Source organism: Harpia harpyja, chromosome 18 (genome assembly GCF_026419915.1).
Source record: "Harpia harpyja isolate bHarHar1 chromosome 18, bHarHar1 primary haplotype, whole genome shotgun sequence".
In the NCBI taxonomy this organism is placed as follows: domain Eukaryota; kingdom Metazoa; phylum Chordata; class Aves; order Accipitriformes; family Accipitridae; genus Harpia; species Harpia harpyja.
The window spans coordinates 4,632,170-4,650,011 of record NC_068957.1 but is presented as its reverse complement, the minus strand read 5'-3'; the positions used below and the strand labels follow the sequence as shown (position 1 = coordinate 4,650,011).

General features: G+C 42.1%; 2 protein-coding genes across 7 annotated transcripts; one reads left to right on the top strand and one right to left on the bottom strand.

Moving 5' to 3' along the window:
• The first annotated feature begins 323 nt into the window (after positions 1 to 323).
• Positions 324 to 8,151, top strand: NXT2 (nuclear transport factor 2 like export factor 2). 6 transcript variants are annotated; one of them, XM_052813593.1, is made up of 5 exons: positions 366 to 432; positions 2,335 to 2,416; positions 2,669 to 2,755; positions 3,940 to 4,084; positions 4,952 to 5,079. In XM_052813593.1, the coding sequence occupies exons 2-5, from the start codon at positions 2,375 to 2,377 to the stop codon at positions 5,032 to 5,034; spliced, it is 357 nt and encodes a 118-aa protein (XP_052669553.1). In that variant the 5' UTR covers positions 366 to 432; positions 2,335 to 2,374; the 3' UTR covers positions 5,035 to 5,079. The 6 variants fall into 6 exon arrangements, with proteins under 6 accessions (XP_052669552.1, XP_052669553.1, XP_052669551.1 ...); XM_052813591.1 differs by having other exon boundaries at positions 385 to 432; positions 4,996 to 8,151; XM_052813592.1 differs by lacking the exon at positions 2,335 to 2,416 and having other exon boundaries at positions 324 to 432; positions 4,996 to 8,151.
• A 4,204-nt stretch (positions 8,152 to 12,355) lies between these two features.
• On the bottom strand, positions 12,356 to 12,825 carry KCNE5 (potassium voltage-gated channel subfamily E regulatory subunit 5). The gene has a single exon (XM_052814014.1). It carries the CDS (start codon positions 12,823 to 12,825, stop codon positions 12,478 to 12,480), a length of 348 nt encoding a protein of 115 aa, XP_052669974.1. The 3' UTR covers positions 12,356 to 12,477.
• Between the last annotated feature and the right edge of the window lie 5,017 nt (positions 12,826 to 17,842).

Here is a 17,842-nt window from a genome sequence, read left to right as displayed (position 1 = left end):
TACCGTCAGACCTTCGCAGTGACCGAACAACTGTTGTATCTCGAAGCAGGAGGAAGAAAGGCCCTTCTCCCGCCCTTCTCTGGAGACTGTTTCCCACCAGACCGCCTCACAGACGGGTGGGCACCGACCGACGGCCCACCCGCGCTCTACAAACGGTATAAAACGACGCCTTTGGCTTCCCTCTCCTCGCCCGAGCGCGGCTCGTTCTCAGACTAAACTCCAGCGGCTGCGAGGAACCCGGACCCGATGTGAAACGTCGGCCCGAGGCCCGTTTTCACCCACCTCAGCCCCGCGGCGGGCGGCGGGGCGCGGGGGAAGCCTTTCGGTGCGGCGCCGCGGGCGGCCGGAAGTGGCGGACCCGAGCGCGGGGCACATCCGGCGTCCTCCCGCCGCCCGCGCGCTTCGCCTCCCTTCCCCATGGCCGCCTCTGTGGTGAGTCCCCGCGGCGCCGGGCCGGGCCGGTGAGAGCTTGGGTCGGGGCCGCCGTTCTGAGGCTGCGGAGGTGCTGAAACCGCGGGGAGGGTCGCCGGGGGTGCCAGGAGGTGTCCCGGCTGCGGGTGGGAGCGGGGAGGGAGGGAAGCCTCTCAGTGCAGGGGGGTGTGCGTGGCTCCTTCCCACCGGCCCCTCAGCCGCTGGCCGCTCCCGGGGCAGAGCCGGTGTCCGTATGTCTTCGGCGGGTTCCCCCCCCCACCCCCCCCGCCGTTCCAGCTTCGCTTCCAGCGGCCGCAGCATCCTTGTACAGGGGCCTGAGGGCAGGCAGTGGTTTGTGTGATGAGCCACCGTGTTTTGGAGAGGCCGTGTAGAGCAGCTAACTTCTTGGAATTGTCGTCAGAGTCTTAAAGGGCTGGGTTTTTTTAAGGTTGGTTGGTTGGGTTTTTAAGTTGTGGCTTTCCTGTTAAACACTAGGAAGAAAGATTCCCGAGTGAGGTGATTAGACATTGGGACAGGAGCCCGAAGGAACTGTGAAGTCTCCATCCTCGGAGATGTTCAAAACGTGACTGGAGATAGGACCCTGAGCAGTCAGATCTACCTTTGACGTTAGATCAGGCTTTGAAGTTGGCTCTGCTTTGAGCTTGGATGTGGACCAGATGGCGGCTTCCAGAAGTTTCTTCTAGCCTAAATTGTTCTCAGAATTTAAAAATGTATTCCGGGCTTTGGTTATAAAGAACTTGCCCAGAGTATCAAAACTAACAAAGCTTATTTTCCATTTGACGTATATTGCAGGTACCCTAATAGCTCATTCTAGTCTCCTGGTGTTTCTCTAATGTTCTCCCTCGCAGCCATTCTGTGTGTTTGGCAGCTAAATGACAATATGTTTGGCTGCTGGTTAGAAAGTTTACGTGTGCAAGCGTGTGCTGGTTGGGAGGTAACAGCCATCTACCCTAAATAACATAACAGGCTGAGTTATAATCACTGTTCCCTTAGTGGGAGGTCCAATACTCTTTGTCTCCCGGTGCCAAAAAGTTTCTCTTGGCCCTTGCTGGAATACAGCGTCTTTAAGACTACTTGGTCGTCTTTGTTTGGAATTGGTCTGTGGGTTCAGAAATTGCTGGAGAAGGTAGGAAGGTGAAGAGCAGGCTCGTGTCCTTACAGAGGGAGATCAAAGGAATAGTATGTAGTAACATGAGAGTATTTGATTTTGCGGAGTAAGCAGGGATTATTTGATAGGCTGGTAAGTATTTTGCGGTATGGAGCTTTCTCTGAATGGAAGTGTTTCTTGTGGTAATACTAGAGGAATTCATGGTAGTTCTGGTGTATATTCATTAAAGGCTGTCGAGAAAATGTAAGTAGTTAAATTGTGAAGTACTGATTGAGTTGCAAATATTGAGAATATAATGCTGAAATAGAATAATGATAAATGATAATATTTTAAACAAAATTTCATAACAGAACCAAATGCAGTTTTGTAGATGTATGGGCAGCAGAATCACTGCTTTCCAGGATGTCACAGTTCAGGGTCTGTAAGAGATCAAGGGCCAAACACCTAAACAAACTGACCAAATAACCAAAAGAGATCACAGTGCAGTAATGTGACAACAAAGGCTGTTACCTTTGGATGAATAAAATAGAGAGGTGTAAGGAAAATAATGAGATGTGAGGAGAAGTGTTTGGTTTTTACCAAAAATATAGTGTGGATATAGCACTGGAGTGATTGATACTGGAATACATCCAGCGTGTGTGCATGTTCTCATTTTTATATCTATATATTATTAGATTTTATATATGTATATATGAAGGTGTTTTTAAAAATGAGACTATGGTGGCAGTGTGATAGAGTTCTTGCTAATTTTCAGAAATATGTTGAATAAATTGTGTTCCTTAACTTTATTTCAGAACAGCCATCACAGCAACAAATATTTCACTGAATACTCGCATGTTCACACCACTTGGAGCCAGCTGTCGCCCATTTTTCAATGTAAATATTTACAATTTAAATACAATAAATTTATCAGCATTCAAAATGAATCCTAAAACAGTCACCTTGCTAAAAGCTGGTACCTCCTGCAAGTAGGAAAGGAGTTTGGAACCAATTTCAATGTTATTTGACATCCCCTTTCAGTGAGGATGGAGAAGACCAAACAACGTGATTTGTTGGAGAAATTGTGTAGATGGCTAGGTTGCATAAAATTGCCTAACTTAAGTATTTGGTATGATTTCTTCTCTCCAGGATTTCAAAACCTACGTGGATCAAGCTTGTAGAGCTGCAGATGAATTTGTCAACATCTATTATGAGACAATGGATAAAAGAAGAAGGGTACGCAGATTTTTTTGACAATAGTTAGAACTGTCTCGTACATTTCTTGCTTGTTTTTCTCACTAGCGTTAGCCTTGAAAGCACCTGAAAGTTGTTTACCATGTATTGTATTGGCCAGGTTGAGACCTCTGTTCCTCTTGGACTGCCCTGTAGAGGATTCCTTACGTTACTGTGTAGCACTGTTGTAAAAGGGGCCCTTTTAGAAAGTGCCTTAGACTTCTTCATGATAATAGTTCAGTTTGTGTCCAACTGTGTTTTACAGGTACAGGATTTGGTCTATACAGGCAGATAAAACTTGCTTTATTTGTCTCTGAGGTCAGGATTTAGCTTATTTTTCTTCCAAACTTTTTTTATTAGCAGTTATTACTTCTGTTTCTGGGAGTCTTCAGGAGTGCCTGAGGATAAAATGGAAACAGCTCTATCTGGCTCTGAAAGTCTTCGTGGACCACATTGATGTGGTATCATGTAATAGATATGTGCACCAAAAGAGAGCTGTGGAGACTCTTCTTTGGAATTTTAAATGTGTTATAATTGTAGTTTAATAATTTTAGATTATGTGAAAATATCAGGAGTTGCATGTTACTTCATAGTCACTTTGCAAAGTAGGTTAGGCAGAGATGTTTCAACAGCCTGAAGGAGAGTTAGGCAGTTACTCAACTGTTACAGCTTATGAAACATTTGGGAAGTTCTGGTCTGCTGCTGCAAATAACTGTCCTTTTTAAGTTTCTACTGTTCCTGGTCTTGTCTGCTGTTTTTTTTTCTTTTTTTTTTTTTTTTTACCTGAAATTATCCTTTTCTGAAATAATCTGTGTTGTGCACACACACACCCCCGAAAAAAAAAAATCAGCCATAAACTTTCTGCAAAGGTAGCACTATCCTTTTGTTAGCAACTGGTTCAGTTCTGTCATTAGCTGTGTTGAAAGAATCTCATCAGTATTTAAATCTGGAGGCATATGAGTCACTATACAACTTATAAAAGAGAATATGTTCAGTTATTTTTAATTCTTGGTCAGGAGCACTAATTGTTATAAGGAGCTAATATTTCAGGAGGGCATTTTATCTATCACAGTAACAGAAGAAATCAATAATTCACAACATAAGGATTTAAAGAATATTGTTTTGTGTGTTGTCCATTGTATGTGCTTACACATTTTCCCCAAATATGTATATTCATAATCACTCAGGCTTTAACAAGACTTTATTTGGACAAAGCAACGTTAGTTTGGAATGGTAATGCAGTGTCTGGGCAAGAAGAACTGAATAAATTTTTTGAAATGTTGCCATCTAGTGAATTCCAGGTTAATATGTTGGACTGCCAGCCTGTTCATGGTAAGGTTGTATTACAATTTACTTATTTATTTTTCAGTCTTTTTGTAACTGTTGAAAGTGAACTGCAATTATAATAGTGCTTAATACTTCTTTTGGAACAAACTTAGAGAAAATACTGAGGGTTGAAATGTCAAGTTGTGCATAAGTAAAGCACAAATCAAGAGGTGAAGTGACTCCACACTTTCTCATGTCTGGGAAAATATTTTAAGGACTTTTTTCTTAAGATAGTATTCAAACATGATGTATTTTTATGTATTGAAAAAGTCTGGCTTATCAGGTTATGTTGTCCTTGACAATCTCTAAGTCAAGAGACCTCTACTGTAGACTCTGATACTGACCTGCAGTATAATGTGGAACAAATCATTAACCTGTATGTACTTTGATTTCTTTACATCTAGAATAGATGTTGATTTCTGATTAACAATTGCTAATGAAAGGCTTACATAACTGAGAAGTTAATAAATTCCTTCTAATAGATATTTTGGGAATCTGAGGAGAAAAGCCTGTGGTCAAGGACGCTTGCTTTGCTCTGCTGTGAAAAAGATATAATCTCTGATAGCAGGGGAAAAAAGTGTATGCAGCTTGCTAAATATAAATATATATATATATGTATATCTCAAATAACGAGAGCTTATTCTAAGCAAAAACTTGGGTGTTCATTATAGTGCTCTAAAATGAACAACATGAGATGAAAATAGAAAAGCCATTAAAAAGCAGTGTTGGTGAGCAAATACACCATTGTCTGTATAGAAGTGGTGCAACAAAACTGTACTTTTCATGCGTGTGTAACAAATTGTTAGCCTATAACTAGTATAATCAGAATTGAATGAAACTTTTGTGTGTGTTTCCTACTTCTTTACCTGTTAGCCTTTGTTCGAGTTGTTTTCTTTGTACTTTTTCTCCATGTGAAGAGCAAGCTACTCAAGGCCAGACAACAGTCCTCGTGGTGACAAGTGGGACAGTAAAATTTGATGGTGACAAGCAGCGCTACTTCAATCAGAACTTCTTGCTGACAGCACAAGCCACACCTACCAACACAGTGTGGAAGATCGCCAGTGACTGTTTCCGCTTTCAGGACTGGGCCAGTTAGTGAGGATCGGCGACGGGAAGTGACCTCTCTCATTCGACATGTTGAAGTTAGCTGTACGGACAGCCGTTCTCCACGTATGGGAAACGCTAACTCTTCGTGTTGCAGCTGTTATTCTGGAAGGTCTACAGACATTTCGGAGTTGATCCCAATGACCATGGGTTTAGTAGTAAACAATCATAAAACGTGAGAGGTTGCTTGTGTTAGTTGAACGTAATAAAATGCTCAAGGCAGTGAGGTGTGTTGGAATAATTCCTAAAATGCCTTACAAGCAGCTATGCTGCCACTTCCAGACTTCTTGTGTGTAATGCTGAAACTCTACTATTTGAACACAAAATCCTTTTAATGTACAATTCTGAGCAAATGTGTAATTTTTTCAACTTGAAAAGATCTGATTTTACAGTAGCATTGTACCTCTTTTGGAGAAGATGCTTGTGGCATGTAGATAGAGTTCTTAAAGCTACCTACTCTTGGTTGTAAGAGGCTAGGAAGGATTGACAATGATTTCTACTGTTTGTGAAAGTAGCAAATACAGCTCCTCAGTGTGTAATCTCTCAAATAATCCATTGGAAAGCTAATGTTACCGTCTCTGATATGAAAGGACTAAATAGTCTCATCAGGTTTCCTTTTGGCTTAAGCTTCTCAGCCTTTGGTTGTAGTTAATTTGCATTGATCCATACGTAGGACATGCTGAATGATTCAGAGCTCCTGTGCCAACAATTCTTGTCTCATGCACCTGAAGGACTTCAAACTGATTATTTTTCTTTTGAAGTCTTACAGTGTAAGAAATAGGTCAGTTAGATTGTTTCTGTTTGCTTTAACTGTAAATTCTGTTGCCATGCAGTTTGGACTATTTTTCCCATATTCAGTCTGCAAGTTTTGATTCCCTACTGTCTTTTCAGGAAACACTATAGTAAAAAAGTGGCACTGAAAGTGTGCATTACTGTGAAGCCTTCAATTTTTCTCTTTAGTACTGTTATTCAGAACAGGTGCTTTGATTATTTTCAACTTAGAAGAACAGCTCTGAACACGAATACCATCCTCCTCTCATGCAGATTTTTGCTGTAGTTTTCATGGTTTTTTTAAATATTGCCTTTAATTATTGATTCTGGGGGTTTTGTGTGTCTTTAAATAATTTCCAGTTTAAAGCTTTCAGCTGCTTTAAAGTAGTTTTCAAGACTGCAGGTTAAGACTGTCCATCTTAACTTGGGAACTTAAGAGTGGATATCAGCAGATTTGTTTCAAACTGGTACATTTATTTGAAGCTGAGTAAAAAAATATATCAAAGTTTAGCTCTATATATGTGAGAGTACAGTTGCTCGTAACTGAAAATACATGAGGGGAACTTGTAACGCTGATCTTAATGTGTGTTGCAATGACAGCAGCAACCTGAATACAAAACCAGTTACGACTGCAGCTCACTTGTTTTTATGACTTAAATCAGGAAAACTGTGAAAATGAACAATGTCTAACTTGTGTAAAACATCCTAAAAAATCTGTAGTTTGCGATATAATCCCACAAATAATGGGATGTTTAAGTGGAATGGGTAATTTTATTTCCTTTTAAGGCACTCTAGTCTTTACATCAGTAAGTTAGAATTAGTAACCTGTCTCTATTCAGAAGCTGTTTATGTTCTGAACTATTGTGTAACTGTTTTTCAGCCTGAAGAATATGAATTCCTGCAAAACAATGCAAGAAGTCCAGAATTTTTGAAAACTGTAACTACATTGTTATTTCTGTATGTAGTGAAGAAGGAGTTGCTCTATTTAATTACTGTTTGTTCTTAACAGAATATGCAAGGTTCATATATTTGTATTTCTTCTAGAAGTTTGAAAAGAAAACTTAACCCTAAATTTGCCTGTTAACTGATACAGCATTGTTGAACTGTGACAGTGGCATGGTCTGCTTTTCTGTTTTTTTTAATTTACTGTTGATGATATAAGTAGTGTTACAGATCTGCTTTGCATACACAAAACAGGTTTTGACTTTTGAAATGTAGTAATGGGTGCAACTGTAGCATTTGCTTGTTGAACTTTGAAGGCAGTCACCAGAAGACACACTTTTATTGTACCCGATAAGCTTGTCCTGGAAATAAATACTTATCAGGTATTTTTATTCAAGTTTTAATTTGTATAGTAGTTTTTAAGCTTTTTCTAGGCAGATTGGGAGATTTAGAATATATGAGGCAATGTTTCAATCAAATGTTATTCTTCTCAGTTATTTTCATGTTATTCAAATGCAGGCTGCTTTTAAATCTGACTTCTGCAATTAATATTAAAAAACCCCAACCAAACAAAAAAAAGCCACCACTACCTGGAACATTACTTAGGAAGCTTACTATCTGGCCTAGCTGGACAAACCCAGTTTAAACTCTTACTTAGTAAGATGTGTAGTTAGAAGTGGACTTGGTGCGCATACAGGGTTTTTTGGAGAGAAATTAGCAGAAGAGAACCTACAAATGCTTTTTATTCTGTTCAGTACAAAACCATCCGGCTGGTTTAGTGTTCCTTGTTGCTGATTCTGCTCTAATATCTGAAATTTACAACGGGTGTCTGTAAAGTGAACACGTTTATGCTCTAAACTGTAAATGGGAGTTAATACTACCATTTTTTTGCTGTTTGATACCAAGTTACTAATGTACAACTGGTCAGTGAAACAAAGCCAGCTGAAGAGCTAAGCACTTCCACATACTAAATTGCGGCTACTGAAGACTTGATAGATCTTCTCTTTTGTGTATATTCCCTGTATTGTCTTTCTTAGTCACTGTGTTTATGTTGCTTTGTTCTTCTGGCATACTAAAGTTAAATTGACTTAAAATACTTGTGCTGTTCCTTGGACTGGAGAAAAGTGACTTGTTCAGATGGTATGAATGATTTGTTCTGATAGTTTTGATATGCATATGCTTCCTTATCCTGCTTGGAGAAAAGCACATTATAAATAAATACTGTTTTATCAGTAAAGTAACTTTCTACATTTGAATATATTTTGTAAGTTTTTGAAATTGTTTAAGACCTGTTGTAAGATTAATTTAAAAAAAAAAAACCTACCTGATGTTCTGCTTTTTTATTATTATTATTATTAGCAGTTTTCATAGTTTGTTCTTATGATATTAAAAGTGCAAGAAGTAATTTGTGGCTTCCTTATCTTTATGACTTGTTTTCTAGGTATGAGTTATGTGTTCTGATTGTTGCAGCATGGTGCTGGGGCACTGCAGAGCAGGCTGGCTGTGAGCTCTTTGTCAGCGCTGCAGTAAAAAAAATGTGGCTGGAATAACCACCCTATGGCAAATGCCTCACCAAGAGCACTGTCAGGCAGTAAAGGGTGTTGAACTGGCTAGAGTAACAATCTCAAATTGATGTTTCCCTCTAAAATTTACTGAAGTTTAGACTGCTGTCCAAAAAATACCTGAAGTCAAACAAAACTTCTGGCAGATCCTTGGACTGTAAATATTTTCACAGAGAGCATATTGTTGTGCCTCTGCTGTTTCTCTGCTAAGAAGAAATGAAACACTCAAATAAGGAATGGTTCACATGACAACCCTGGTGATTTATTAGCTTTATTTTGCTGTTTAAAACATCAAATTACTAATGAACATTTACATGGTGTAGACAGCAGATTTTAGTTGCTGGCAATAAAAAGATGGGGATGTTAATGCAAGGTCAACAGTTACGTGGAAACAGACATTGTTCTAGAAACAATGTGAAATATATTGTAAAGTTCTTGCTGTGTTTGAAGGTATAGATTTCAGTGAGGTTTTGCAAGCAGCCACTTTTTGTAATGATCCTGAGCAAGGCTCTGACAGCTGATACAGTGTAAAGGTTTAGGAGTGCTGGGAAAAATAAATCACAGTTAGGGCCAAAACAGAAGATATTTTTGCATGCATGTTGAAAGTGAATCCAGAAATTGCTCTTTCAGTATTCTCCCTGGGCTGAAGAAAAGAATAGTTAAGTCTTTCTAAACAAGCTTTTCTTTTCTGATCTTAACTGAGAAGAAGTAGGTCACTGATAGCTGAGCTTATTCCTTCAGAAGGCTGGGTTTAATAATATAAATAAATCTATCTTGCTATCTTTCGTGTCCAGTGATTGAATGGACTATGGCGACTCAATGGCCATTTTGCCCTGCATCAGTAATACAGGTGCCTTAGAATATACTATTGATGGAAAAAAGTGTGTTGAATTTCAGTGGCTAATTTTTGTTTTCTTACAATCTAATTCAGTTCAGTCCCAGTGGGTTTGCAGCTTCATGGTTTTTTAAGGTTTCCAACCAGTACACAATGTATTGGACTTATTAAACAAAAATAAATGAATGTTGCTGCTGGGCTTAATACTTATTTATTGAGGTCTCTGTATGCCACAATATGAATTCCTCTTGGGCGTTCGAGTACTTTGGTGTGTGTATTCGTGCCAACAGAGTAAGAATGAACTTGATGTGAACTTACATTACCGGCTCTGCAATGTAACCTTCTGTCAGCTACGGCATGTTCCTAGGTTCTGAGTGTTTAAAGCAGACTTTTCTTCAGAACTCGGCATATCCGTGCTGAATCCTTAAGCTCATCTGGATGGAACGATCCATAGGGGCACTGTGAGTTCTTGTGTGTAACTGAATTGATTTAGGAGGCTTGAATTCCTAATGGACTGACGTTTTGCTACTCTGAAAGGCTTAATTTTATTTTTTATTTTCTCCCAGCCGTGGGGCAGTGCTGCTTGGTAGAGCAGTGTAACCTGGTTTCATAGGGTTCCTGTTCCCAGCTGAACTCTGCGGGTGTTGCTTTCATTGGAAAGTCTGAGGAGTTCATTCAAGTGGGTAGTTCTGTTGTCAGTTAGAGTTCCATAGGACTCTTAACTCCCCTCTATAACTATTCCATGGCACACTTTCCTCTTTAATTTGTGATTTAACAGAGTTTAGAACAGTATGTGGACTGTAACAAAAAATGGTACTGTGTGTTTATGGGAAAAAGATAAAGTGTATTAAGCATACCTGTATGTATGGTGTATATCTTGTTCCAGTGTAAGCTACAGTTAATGCACGATGATGTTATCTTATTTAAACATCTGTTTGAACTGTAAGAATAGACGGACTGATATAAATCACAGATTACTACAGTTCACTGAGACCTTGTAATTCTTTCAGTTATTGAAAGGTACAGATAGAACAGCAGATAATTAGAATTAGATGCTTTGTTAGTTACTTGGCAGGAGGTCTTGTGCTTTCCATATTTGTGAACTGTCTAATGAAGGGTAAACTTTTTCACAAGGGTAGCCCTTTTTTTTTTTTTAGGTAGGACCCAAATACAGTATGTTGCACATACTTTGTGTTTTGGGGGGGGAGAGAAATGGATTATGAAGGTACGTAATCAGTGGTATTTGTTGGACACTGACTCAGAGGGACTGCCACAACAAGCTTTCAGCTTTGTCTACAGAATGAAGCAGTGGAAAGCAGTTAGTCACCAGCTGATATTAAATACAATGTGTTAAGCACACATTTTAGTGTCCAGTGCATTTAATGTGTGCAGGTCTCTCAAGAAAACTGGAACAGTCCTTCCCCTATACTTGTCTAATCTGTCTGAGTTCAGGGGTAGCGGTTAGCACTGTAGTTCCCGAGTACTTTCTAAGCTCTTAGTCTGTAATGCCTCTTAGAGGCCAGAGTCCTGCTGATGGGCAGTGGTCAGGCAAGAAAAAGAGAAGTTAATCACCGAGACAGGTTAAATAAAAGGGTTTGGATATGCATAATGATTCCCTCTTTCTTACAGGGGGAAACTTTGGTTGTCATCAGCCTAATTCTGATTGTACCGAAGGAAATCCTCACAGAAAATCTTCTAGTGGGGCTGATACACTGTTTTAGTTATCCCAGTGTGAAATTTCATTAGACAGTCAGCTTCTGCAGCTTAATATATATATATATGTGCATATATATGTATTGCTTATGGCTCTTCAAAAAGTCGAGGTTGAAGTTAGCACTTGCATTTTCCAGAGATACTGTCTGAATCCCTGCAGATGGAGGTAGCTGACTAGAACTTTTACTGTTGTCTAACTGCTTGACAGGGGATTTTAAGAATATTGGCAGTTTGTTGGTTTCTCTGACATCCTTTTCCCCACACGATGCTAACTACTGCGTTTTCTTTGCCAAGCTAAAGATTTCGCATACATCTACTGATAGAACACTGGCATGTAGTACTATTGCATATACTCCCATTGAAATTGTTTCTGGAGCTTGAATTTTTTCCCTGCCCCATACTTTTCAATTATTAAAATGTCTAAGTATTCACAAGATACTGTTTGATGTGTAACGATACTTTGTAATTTGGTCTGTGGATATTGTGGTAGTTTTCTACAGTGACAAAGCTGACTTGGTAACGGCCGGTCCTCTCAAGGGTTTGTGTTTTTTTTTAAACTCATCACTTGAGGTATTCATTTTACAATGATTTCCCACAGTTATAGTAGAGATAGCAAGATGCGTAGTTGCCAAATACAGAAAAGCCGTTCTGCTGTGGAAAGAACAGGCACGAGTGTTAGGAAACCAAAGTCTACAACATAAAAATCTCTCCTCCTTTGAATTTAATGTCAAAGCTTCTTTTGCCTGCAGTGTGGTTTGGGTAAAATCCAAGTAGTAGTTTGGATTGTGTAGTGCAGCATTGCTAGTGAAGGTACTTGTTCCTTGGAATTGTTCACTAATCTTTATCTGAAAAAAACCAAACCAAGAAATGATAGACTATTAACGTGGCTGGAACATCAGAAACAACCTTTGCCTGCCTAGCTTTTTTTGTAGAAAGCGTACGCTGTATGTTGTTTTAATCTTCGGGTTTAACTTGTACAAAGATAGCCTTGGAACCGCACGTCTCCGCGTGGGGAAGGATGTTCCCGACGGCTTCAGCAGTTCCTGTGCGTGGGCAAAGCCCCGGTACCGAGGTGGAAGGGGCGCTGGCGCTTTCCGCGTGGGAACAACTTCGCTTTCTAAGCTCTTTTTGGTGAGTGCTTCCACGTAAGCCGAACCAACCTGGCTTTAACAGAACGAGACCCGACCCTCCCGATCGCTTGTACCTGGCGTAACTCTCGGTGCTCGGAAGCGACGGGAGGGCTCGTCACAACACACAAGGGTAGCGGAGCCGCTTTGAATTACCGCGGAGCGCTGCCCGCAGCAGCGGCCCTGCGCAGGGCGGGTAAGGAGGTGGAGCACAAACCGATTTTAAGGACGACGACCTTAAACCGAGCTCTAACGACGACCGATGAGAGAGAGGCCTCCGTACGTACGCGATGCAGGCGTTTATTGTGGAAAAGCGGTACAAATCAACCCGGGAGCGGGCCGCGCTCACATCAGCCGCTGGCCCTCGGCGGGGCCGCCCTCCTCGGCCGGCTGGCCCGGGCCGCCGCCGCCGCCGCCGCGGCCCCAGTCGCGTTCGATGTAGAGGTGGTAGGGATCGTGCTTGGACTCCAGCTTCCGCGAGCGGGTGTAGGCCAGGATGAGCCCCCCGGCCAAGCAGCCGTAGAAGATCATGATGAGCAGGATGTACAGCGAGGCGTCCCCCCCCGGGCCGGGCCGCGACCCGGACTCGAACCCGGATCCCGCGGCGCTGGCGTTCCCGCTGCCGCCGCGGCGCAGCTCCCGCAGCAGCGCGCTGAGCAGCGCCTGCAGCCGCCGCGGCTCGCTGCAGTTCATGGCCCGGCTCGGCTCGGCTCGGCTCGGCTCTGCGAGGTGCCGTGCGCTCGGGTGGAGCCTCGGAAGGAGCCGCTGGAAAATGAGCTTCGCGCTCCGGTCCTCGATTAGCGCTGGGGCGAGCGTCTGGGAGCTGATTGGAGAAGCTGGGTCCGTACCGGTGCGGGGGGGGGGAGCTCGGAGTACCGTGCCGGCAGTGCAGATAAAACGGCTTGTGCGACAAACCCCAGGACCGAGCCCCTCTACTCGAGAGGCGGCAGCCACAGCCTGGCTGCCTGGTCACCTCTGACCTGCCTCTGCGAGATCCAGCCTCCTCCCAGGCAGGGAGGAAAGAGCCAGGTGTTTGAAAAGGCTGATTCTGCTTCCTCACGGTGCCCAGTTTCATTCAAATGCACGCTCCCATGCTAGAAGGGATAAAATGATCTAAATCTGTCCCAAAGGTGCAGCTGGAAAAAAGCAATCACGTAGAAAACAGCTGAGCAGTCAGCCTGCCTCTGCTCCTGGGAGCAGGTCCTGCGCAGGTGAGACTGCTGAGCCCTGCTCAGCACCAGCTGGGCTCCCTCTCCTCTGGGAGGGAACGGTGAGAGAACTGAGAAAAATCTCCGCTTGGAGAACAGCGCAAACTTGAGATCCCTTTACAGGCTCCCTGAGTTACAGAAGTGAGGTCTTCCACGAAAGTAAATTCTTGGGAAAATCCACATCCACCAAAATAAAGCCAGGAAGGAGCTGGATGTAGTCACTTGAGCTTTGGCAGCTTACCAGTCCTGTTGCAGGGCTCTGTGGCAAAGCCCACGGGCTTCTGAGCCTTGCTTGCCCAGGCAGCCTGGCAGAGCCGTGCGGGACCTGCTGCTCCGTGAATGCAGCTGCCCTGCGAAAGAGCCCTCACCCAGCACCGTGCTGGTAAAACCACGGCAGATCGACACAGAAGGCCCAGGCAGGCTCACAGAGTGGGTTTGCTCTCGAGGGGCGCGTAATGGAGAAAAGCAAGGAAGTGTTGCAAGGAAAGGTGGAGGCACAGGAGCTTAAGCAGTAGCAGCTGTGGTGGTCAGACACCCAGAGGCAGAATTAATTGGAGTAATTAAAACAATTGGTAATTAGCTGAAGAGGGTCTGTTCCTTGAGTAGAAAGGCCTGGAGAGGACTGAATGTTAGTAGGCTGGGTTTTTGGCTGTTCCCAGTATGTCTGTGCCAGAGAGGGTCCTGAGGCTGCAGCAGACAGGCAAGTTTTCTTCTTTTTTTTTTTTTTTTTTTTTCTTCTCCCCTCCCAAAGCTCTGTGCCCATAGGTCTGGGGTTTTTTAAATCCTATGAATGCTCCAAGGGCCTCAGATTTTTCCTGCTCCCAGGTTGTTTATCTGGTAACTTTTTAAATTCAGTTGTCATCGTGCTTATAGTTGAATGTGGCAGTTGCATGTGTTGTAGATTCAGTCTCTCCAGCATTGAGAGTCGTTTTTACATTGTCCAGTTTCTTTGCCCATTTCCAGGCGGCGGCATGGGCATCACATGATGATCGTTGTGTTCTGTCCCATTTTCCTCTCATTGCTTTCAGGGAAAAGGATGTATTTTAACAGCAGACCAGAAGGAGTGCCCATCTGTAAGGGCAGCTGGAAAGGCAAGTTGGTGTGGTATTGAGTTGGGCTTTTCTGTGTGAACGACATTAGGCAAGAGTGCAGTCCTGCTGGGTGAAGTTCTGAAAGAATAGCAGCTGCTTTTCCATAATGCTTCTCTTTTAAGTCTTTAAGTTGCTCCAGAAGGAACACTAGTAATAAATGGGATGTTTCTGCAACAATATATTCTCCCTCCTCTTCCCCCCTCCCCCCTTAGGAGCTGCAATTCATTATTTCTTATTTCTGTATCAGCAAAATACAACTGAGAAACCCTCTGGTTACGATCTCCACTCCCCCCCCCAGCATCAGTGGAATTTACCAGCTATAGGGTACGAGCAAGAGATTGCTGCCTAGTCAGTAAGATGTGTTTCTGTTGTACATACAGGTGGGTTTTCTTCTCTTATGAGTCCTTTTACAAAATCATGTCTCTTAAGCAAAGTTTTTGGCTCGGATAATGTTGCAGGCATCTTGCTTTTTCATTATCTATGGGTGACCTACTGAAAGTGTATTGGTGGCTAGACAACGGAAATAAAATAGCAAATACAATAGATCATAGTTTTTGCTAGTTAGAAGGGCTGAGTATCCATTTAGAATCTCAAGAGAACCAAAAACCAGTCTGATAATTTTTCCTCACATAGCGCCAGGTTTTGATTTGCTTTTCTATAGTATGTTTTTTGTTGGTGTGAATTATTTTCTTGGTATCTTTCCTCTGAAAGTAAGGACTCTGCTTGCCAGTAAATGCTTAGGATGGGCTGTATGTAGGTTAAAACTGAATCAGACTGACTTGTTAGAAATACAGCTTGGGTTGTGGTGTAGCATTTTTTCGCAGAGCTCCTTCAGAAGTCACTGTCACCACCCGTGCATTTCCACTCCTCACAGCAATATCATTTATCATTATTGTGCCATGGCAAGTATTCAGAGCAGAGATCCAGGTTTTAAAAATAACAAGGGGAAAAAAAGTCACAAGCTGAGAGTTAAACTATTACATAAGAGGCAAATATGTTCTGGAAGGTAGTGAAGTTAGAGGCTTTGGGAGGTAATTGCCCTCAGCTGTATAGGGCAGGGGAGGGGGTATTGTATTTTGAACATAGGGACAGAGTGGCCCTGGTTAAATGGCCCTGATAAAATTTCATAAAAACAGGCTCATCGGGAGAGATTGTGTTTGCCTAGACTTGGAAGACAGAAAGTGAAGTAGGGCAGGCAGCTATAGAGCACAGTGATCCATTCTTCATGTTCACTCCCTGGGGGAGCACTGCAAGTAACAAGCTGATCTGTATCCAACAGGAAAGGTTTAGGTCAGATACTGTGTTGTTTAAGACAAATAAAAACCCCAGCAACACCTCCCAGGGCTGGGACTTTCGTTAAGTGCTGAATCAATATGCGGACTCACTACCTGAAGTCATAGTTGGGCTCATTTTATTCTTAAATAGGCTCAATGATACCATAGGCCTGTTGCAAATCAAGAAGGGCTAAATTACTTCCCCCACCACTTCATTATCTGTGATTTAAGTTTTACTTTTTAAAAACACATCTCTTTGCTTTAGCATTTTAATGATATGAGATCATGTCTTGGAGTGACAGGTATTCATGCTCAGGGCCTGGATTTTCAGAAATAATGGGGATGGCGTAGATTTGGTGGTCACACTTCTGTAATCAAAGACAGGTGAGGGTAAATGCAGAAATAAGCATGTGTAACAAACACATGGTGACTGCTGGCATCTGTTAATATTCATCGTTAACCAGGTTATTGGTGTTTCAAAACAGGAGAACAGAAAAATGCAACAGGTTTTGGCTGGTTGGTTGGGTTTTTTAAAAGCATAGGTGAGGACTTTGAGATCAGACACTGCACCCAGAGCGCCGTTTGTCTAATTTAATTAGCATTGGTCTAATATCAAGACTACACGCTTCCAACTGAAGACAGTTTTGGACAGATTACCTGTGATAATCAGCTTTGTTAAAACACTGTATCAATATAGAATGGATGCAATTTTCTTCAAAACCTGTCTCTCCTCAATAAGGGTGTAGCAAGATTCTAGATATTACAGCTCCTGGTAGCAAAGCAATAGTGCAAACACCACCCCATTTCTGTCAGAACTCATTCAAATTAAATTATGTGAAAATGACAGGCCAACAACAAATGTGTATTTAGTATAGTCAGCCCTATTCCTCCATGGCTGATGTAATCCTATTGTGTTTAAAAAAAAAAAAAAAAAGCCATCAATAATCTACTTTGCAGCAGCAGCGAGTTAACCGGAGTTGTGTTTTGTTTGTTAATCCAGGCAAGGTCATGCTACTGTAGAATACCTGAGTTTTACTCTGTGTGCATCATCCAGAACTCCATGTAAGCGGTGACTGCAAGTTTTACTGATTGTATTTTGTAAATCACTTCTGTGGCATCTTATGCGAAAGAAGCATGAGGCTTGTTATTTTTAAGCTTCTAATGTTTAAATTTTAGCCTCCAAAAGGGAAACTGATTTACTCTCATGTAAGTAGACCTTAGCTGTTAGGCAGGCTCAGTTAAAACAAAACAAAAAAACCCAAATACATAATGAGAATTTATTTCTTGCGTTGCATGTAATTGCAGAACATTGCTGATTTATCATTAGAATACAACGTAGTTATTTGAAACCATCATTCTGGGATGTGGTAGATTTGGGGGGGGGGGTTGACTGAAAATTAGTGACCCGTGTTCTCAACTTGTGCCCTGTTCCTTATACAGCCAGAAAGCATGTGATGGGAACTGCAGCCTAACATACTGGCTTACCTGGCAGGCAGCTCTCTACATCATGTTACGCTCAAAGTTCTCTGATGTTGTAATGGGCACTAAAATTGCATTGGGTTGGTTAAATACCACCTCGCCTACTCTTAAGGCAGTAACTTATTACTTTTGCTGTTCATACTTTTTTTTTCCTTGCAAGCCATTTAATGACATCTTACTGTGACGTGCAGCATTACCGCTGCATTATGTGCAGGAACCAGGTCTCCTCTTCCAGCCCCCACCCAAGGTTGTGTGTCAAGGCTGTTCCTGAAAGGTGTTTGTTTAACCTTCATTGACTCTGAGGCTCTAAGACGTTCAGTGGCAAAGATCTTGAGCAAGTAGTTCAGTATTTAGTAAGGATTTACTTTTGTTTTAAAGTTCTGTGTTTCTTTTAGAATGTCACTTAGTGTAAACTTACTCTCTGTTCCTCCTCTTCCACTGGTGACAGCTCTTTTGTGCCTTTGTTAGGGTAACACTGTATGTAGTTGAAGGTTAATCATCTCTTGTCCCGTGCCATTCCCCTTCAGGGCAGCTAATCTTCCTTCACAGCTCAAGTTTTCTCGTCCCACTGGTACTGTAGTTCTACTCTGGCTTTCTCTAGATACCCTGTGTTTTTTGAAGTAGAGGGCCTAACTGTAATCTTGTATCAGACATGTCC

Coding starts and splice junctions, on each gene's coding strand:
- NXT2 (XM_052813591.1), top strand. CDS start 2,375: ATGTTCACACCACTTGGAGCCAGCTGTCGCCCATTTTTCAAT. Junction 2,756..3,939: donor CAATGGATAAAAGAAGAAGG/GTACGCAGATTT, acceptor ATAATCACTCAG/GCTTTAACAAGACTTTATTT. Junction 4,085..4,995: donor GGACTGCCAGCCTGTTCATG/GTAAGGTTGTAT, acceptor CTCCATGTGAAG/AGCAAGCTACTCAAGGCCAG.
- KCNE5 (XM_052814014.1), bottom strand. CDS start 12,825: ATGAACTGCAGCGAGCCGCGGCGGCTGCAGGCGCTGCTCAGCGCGCTG.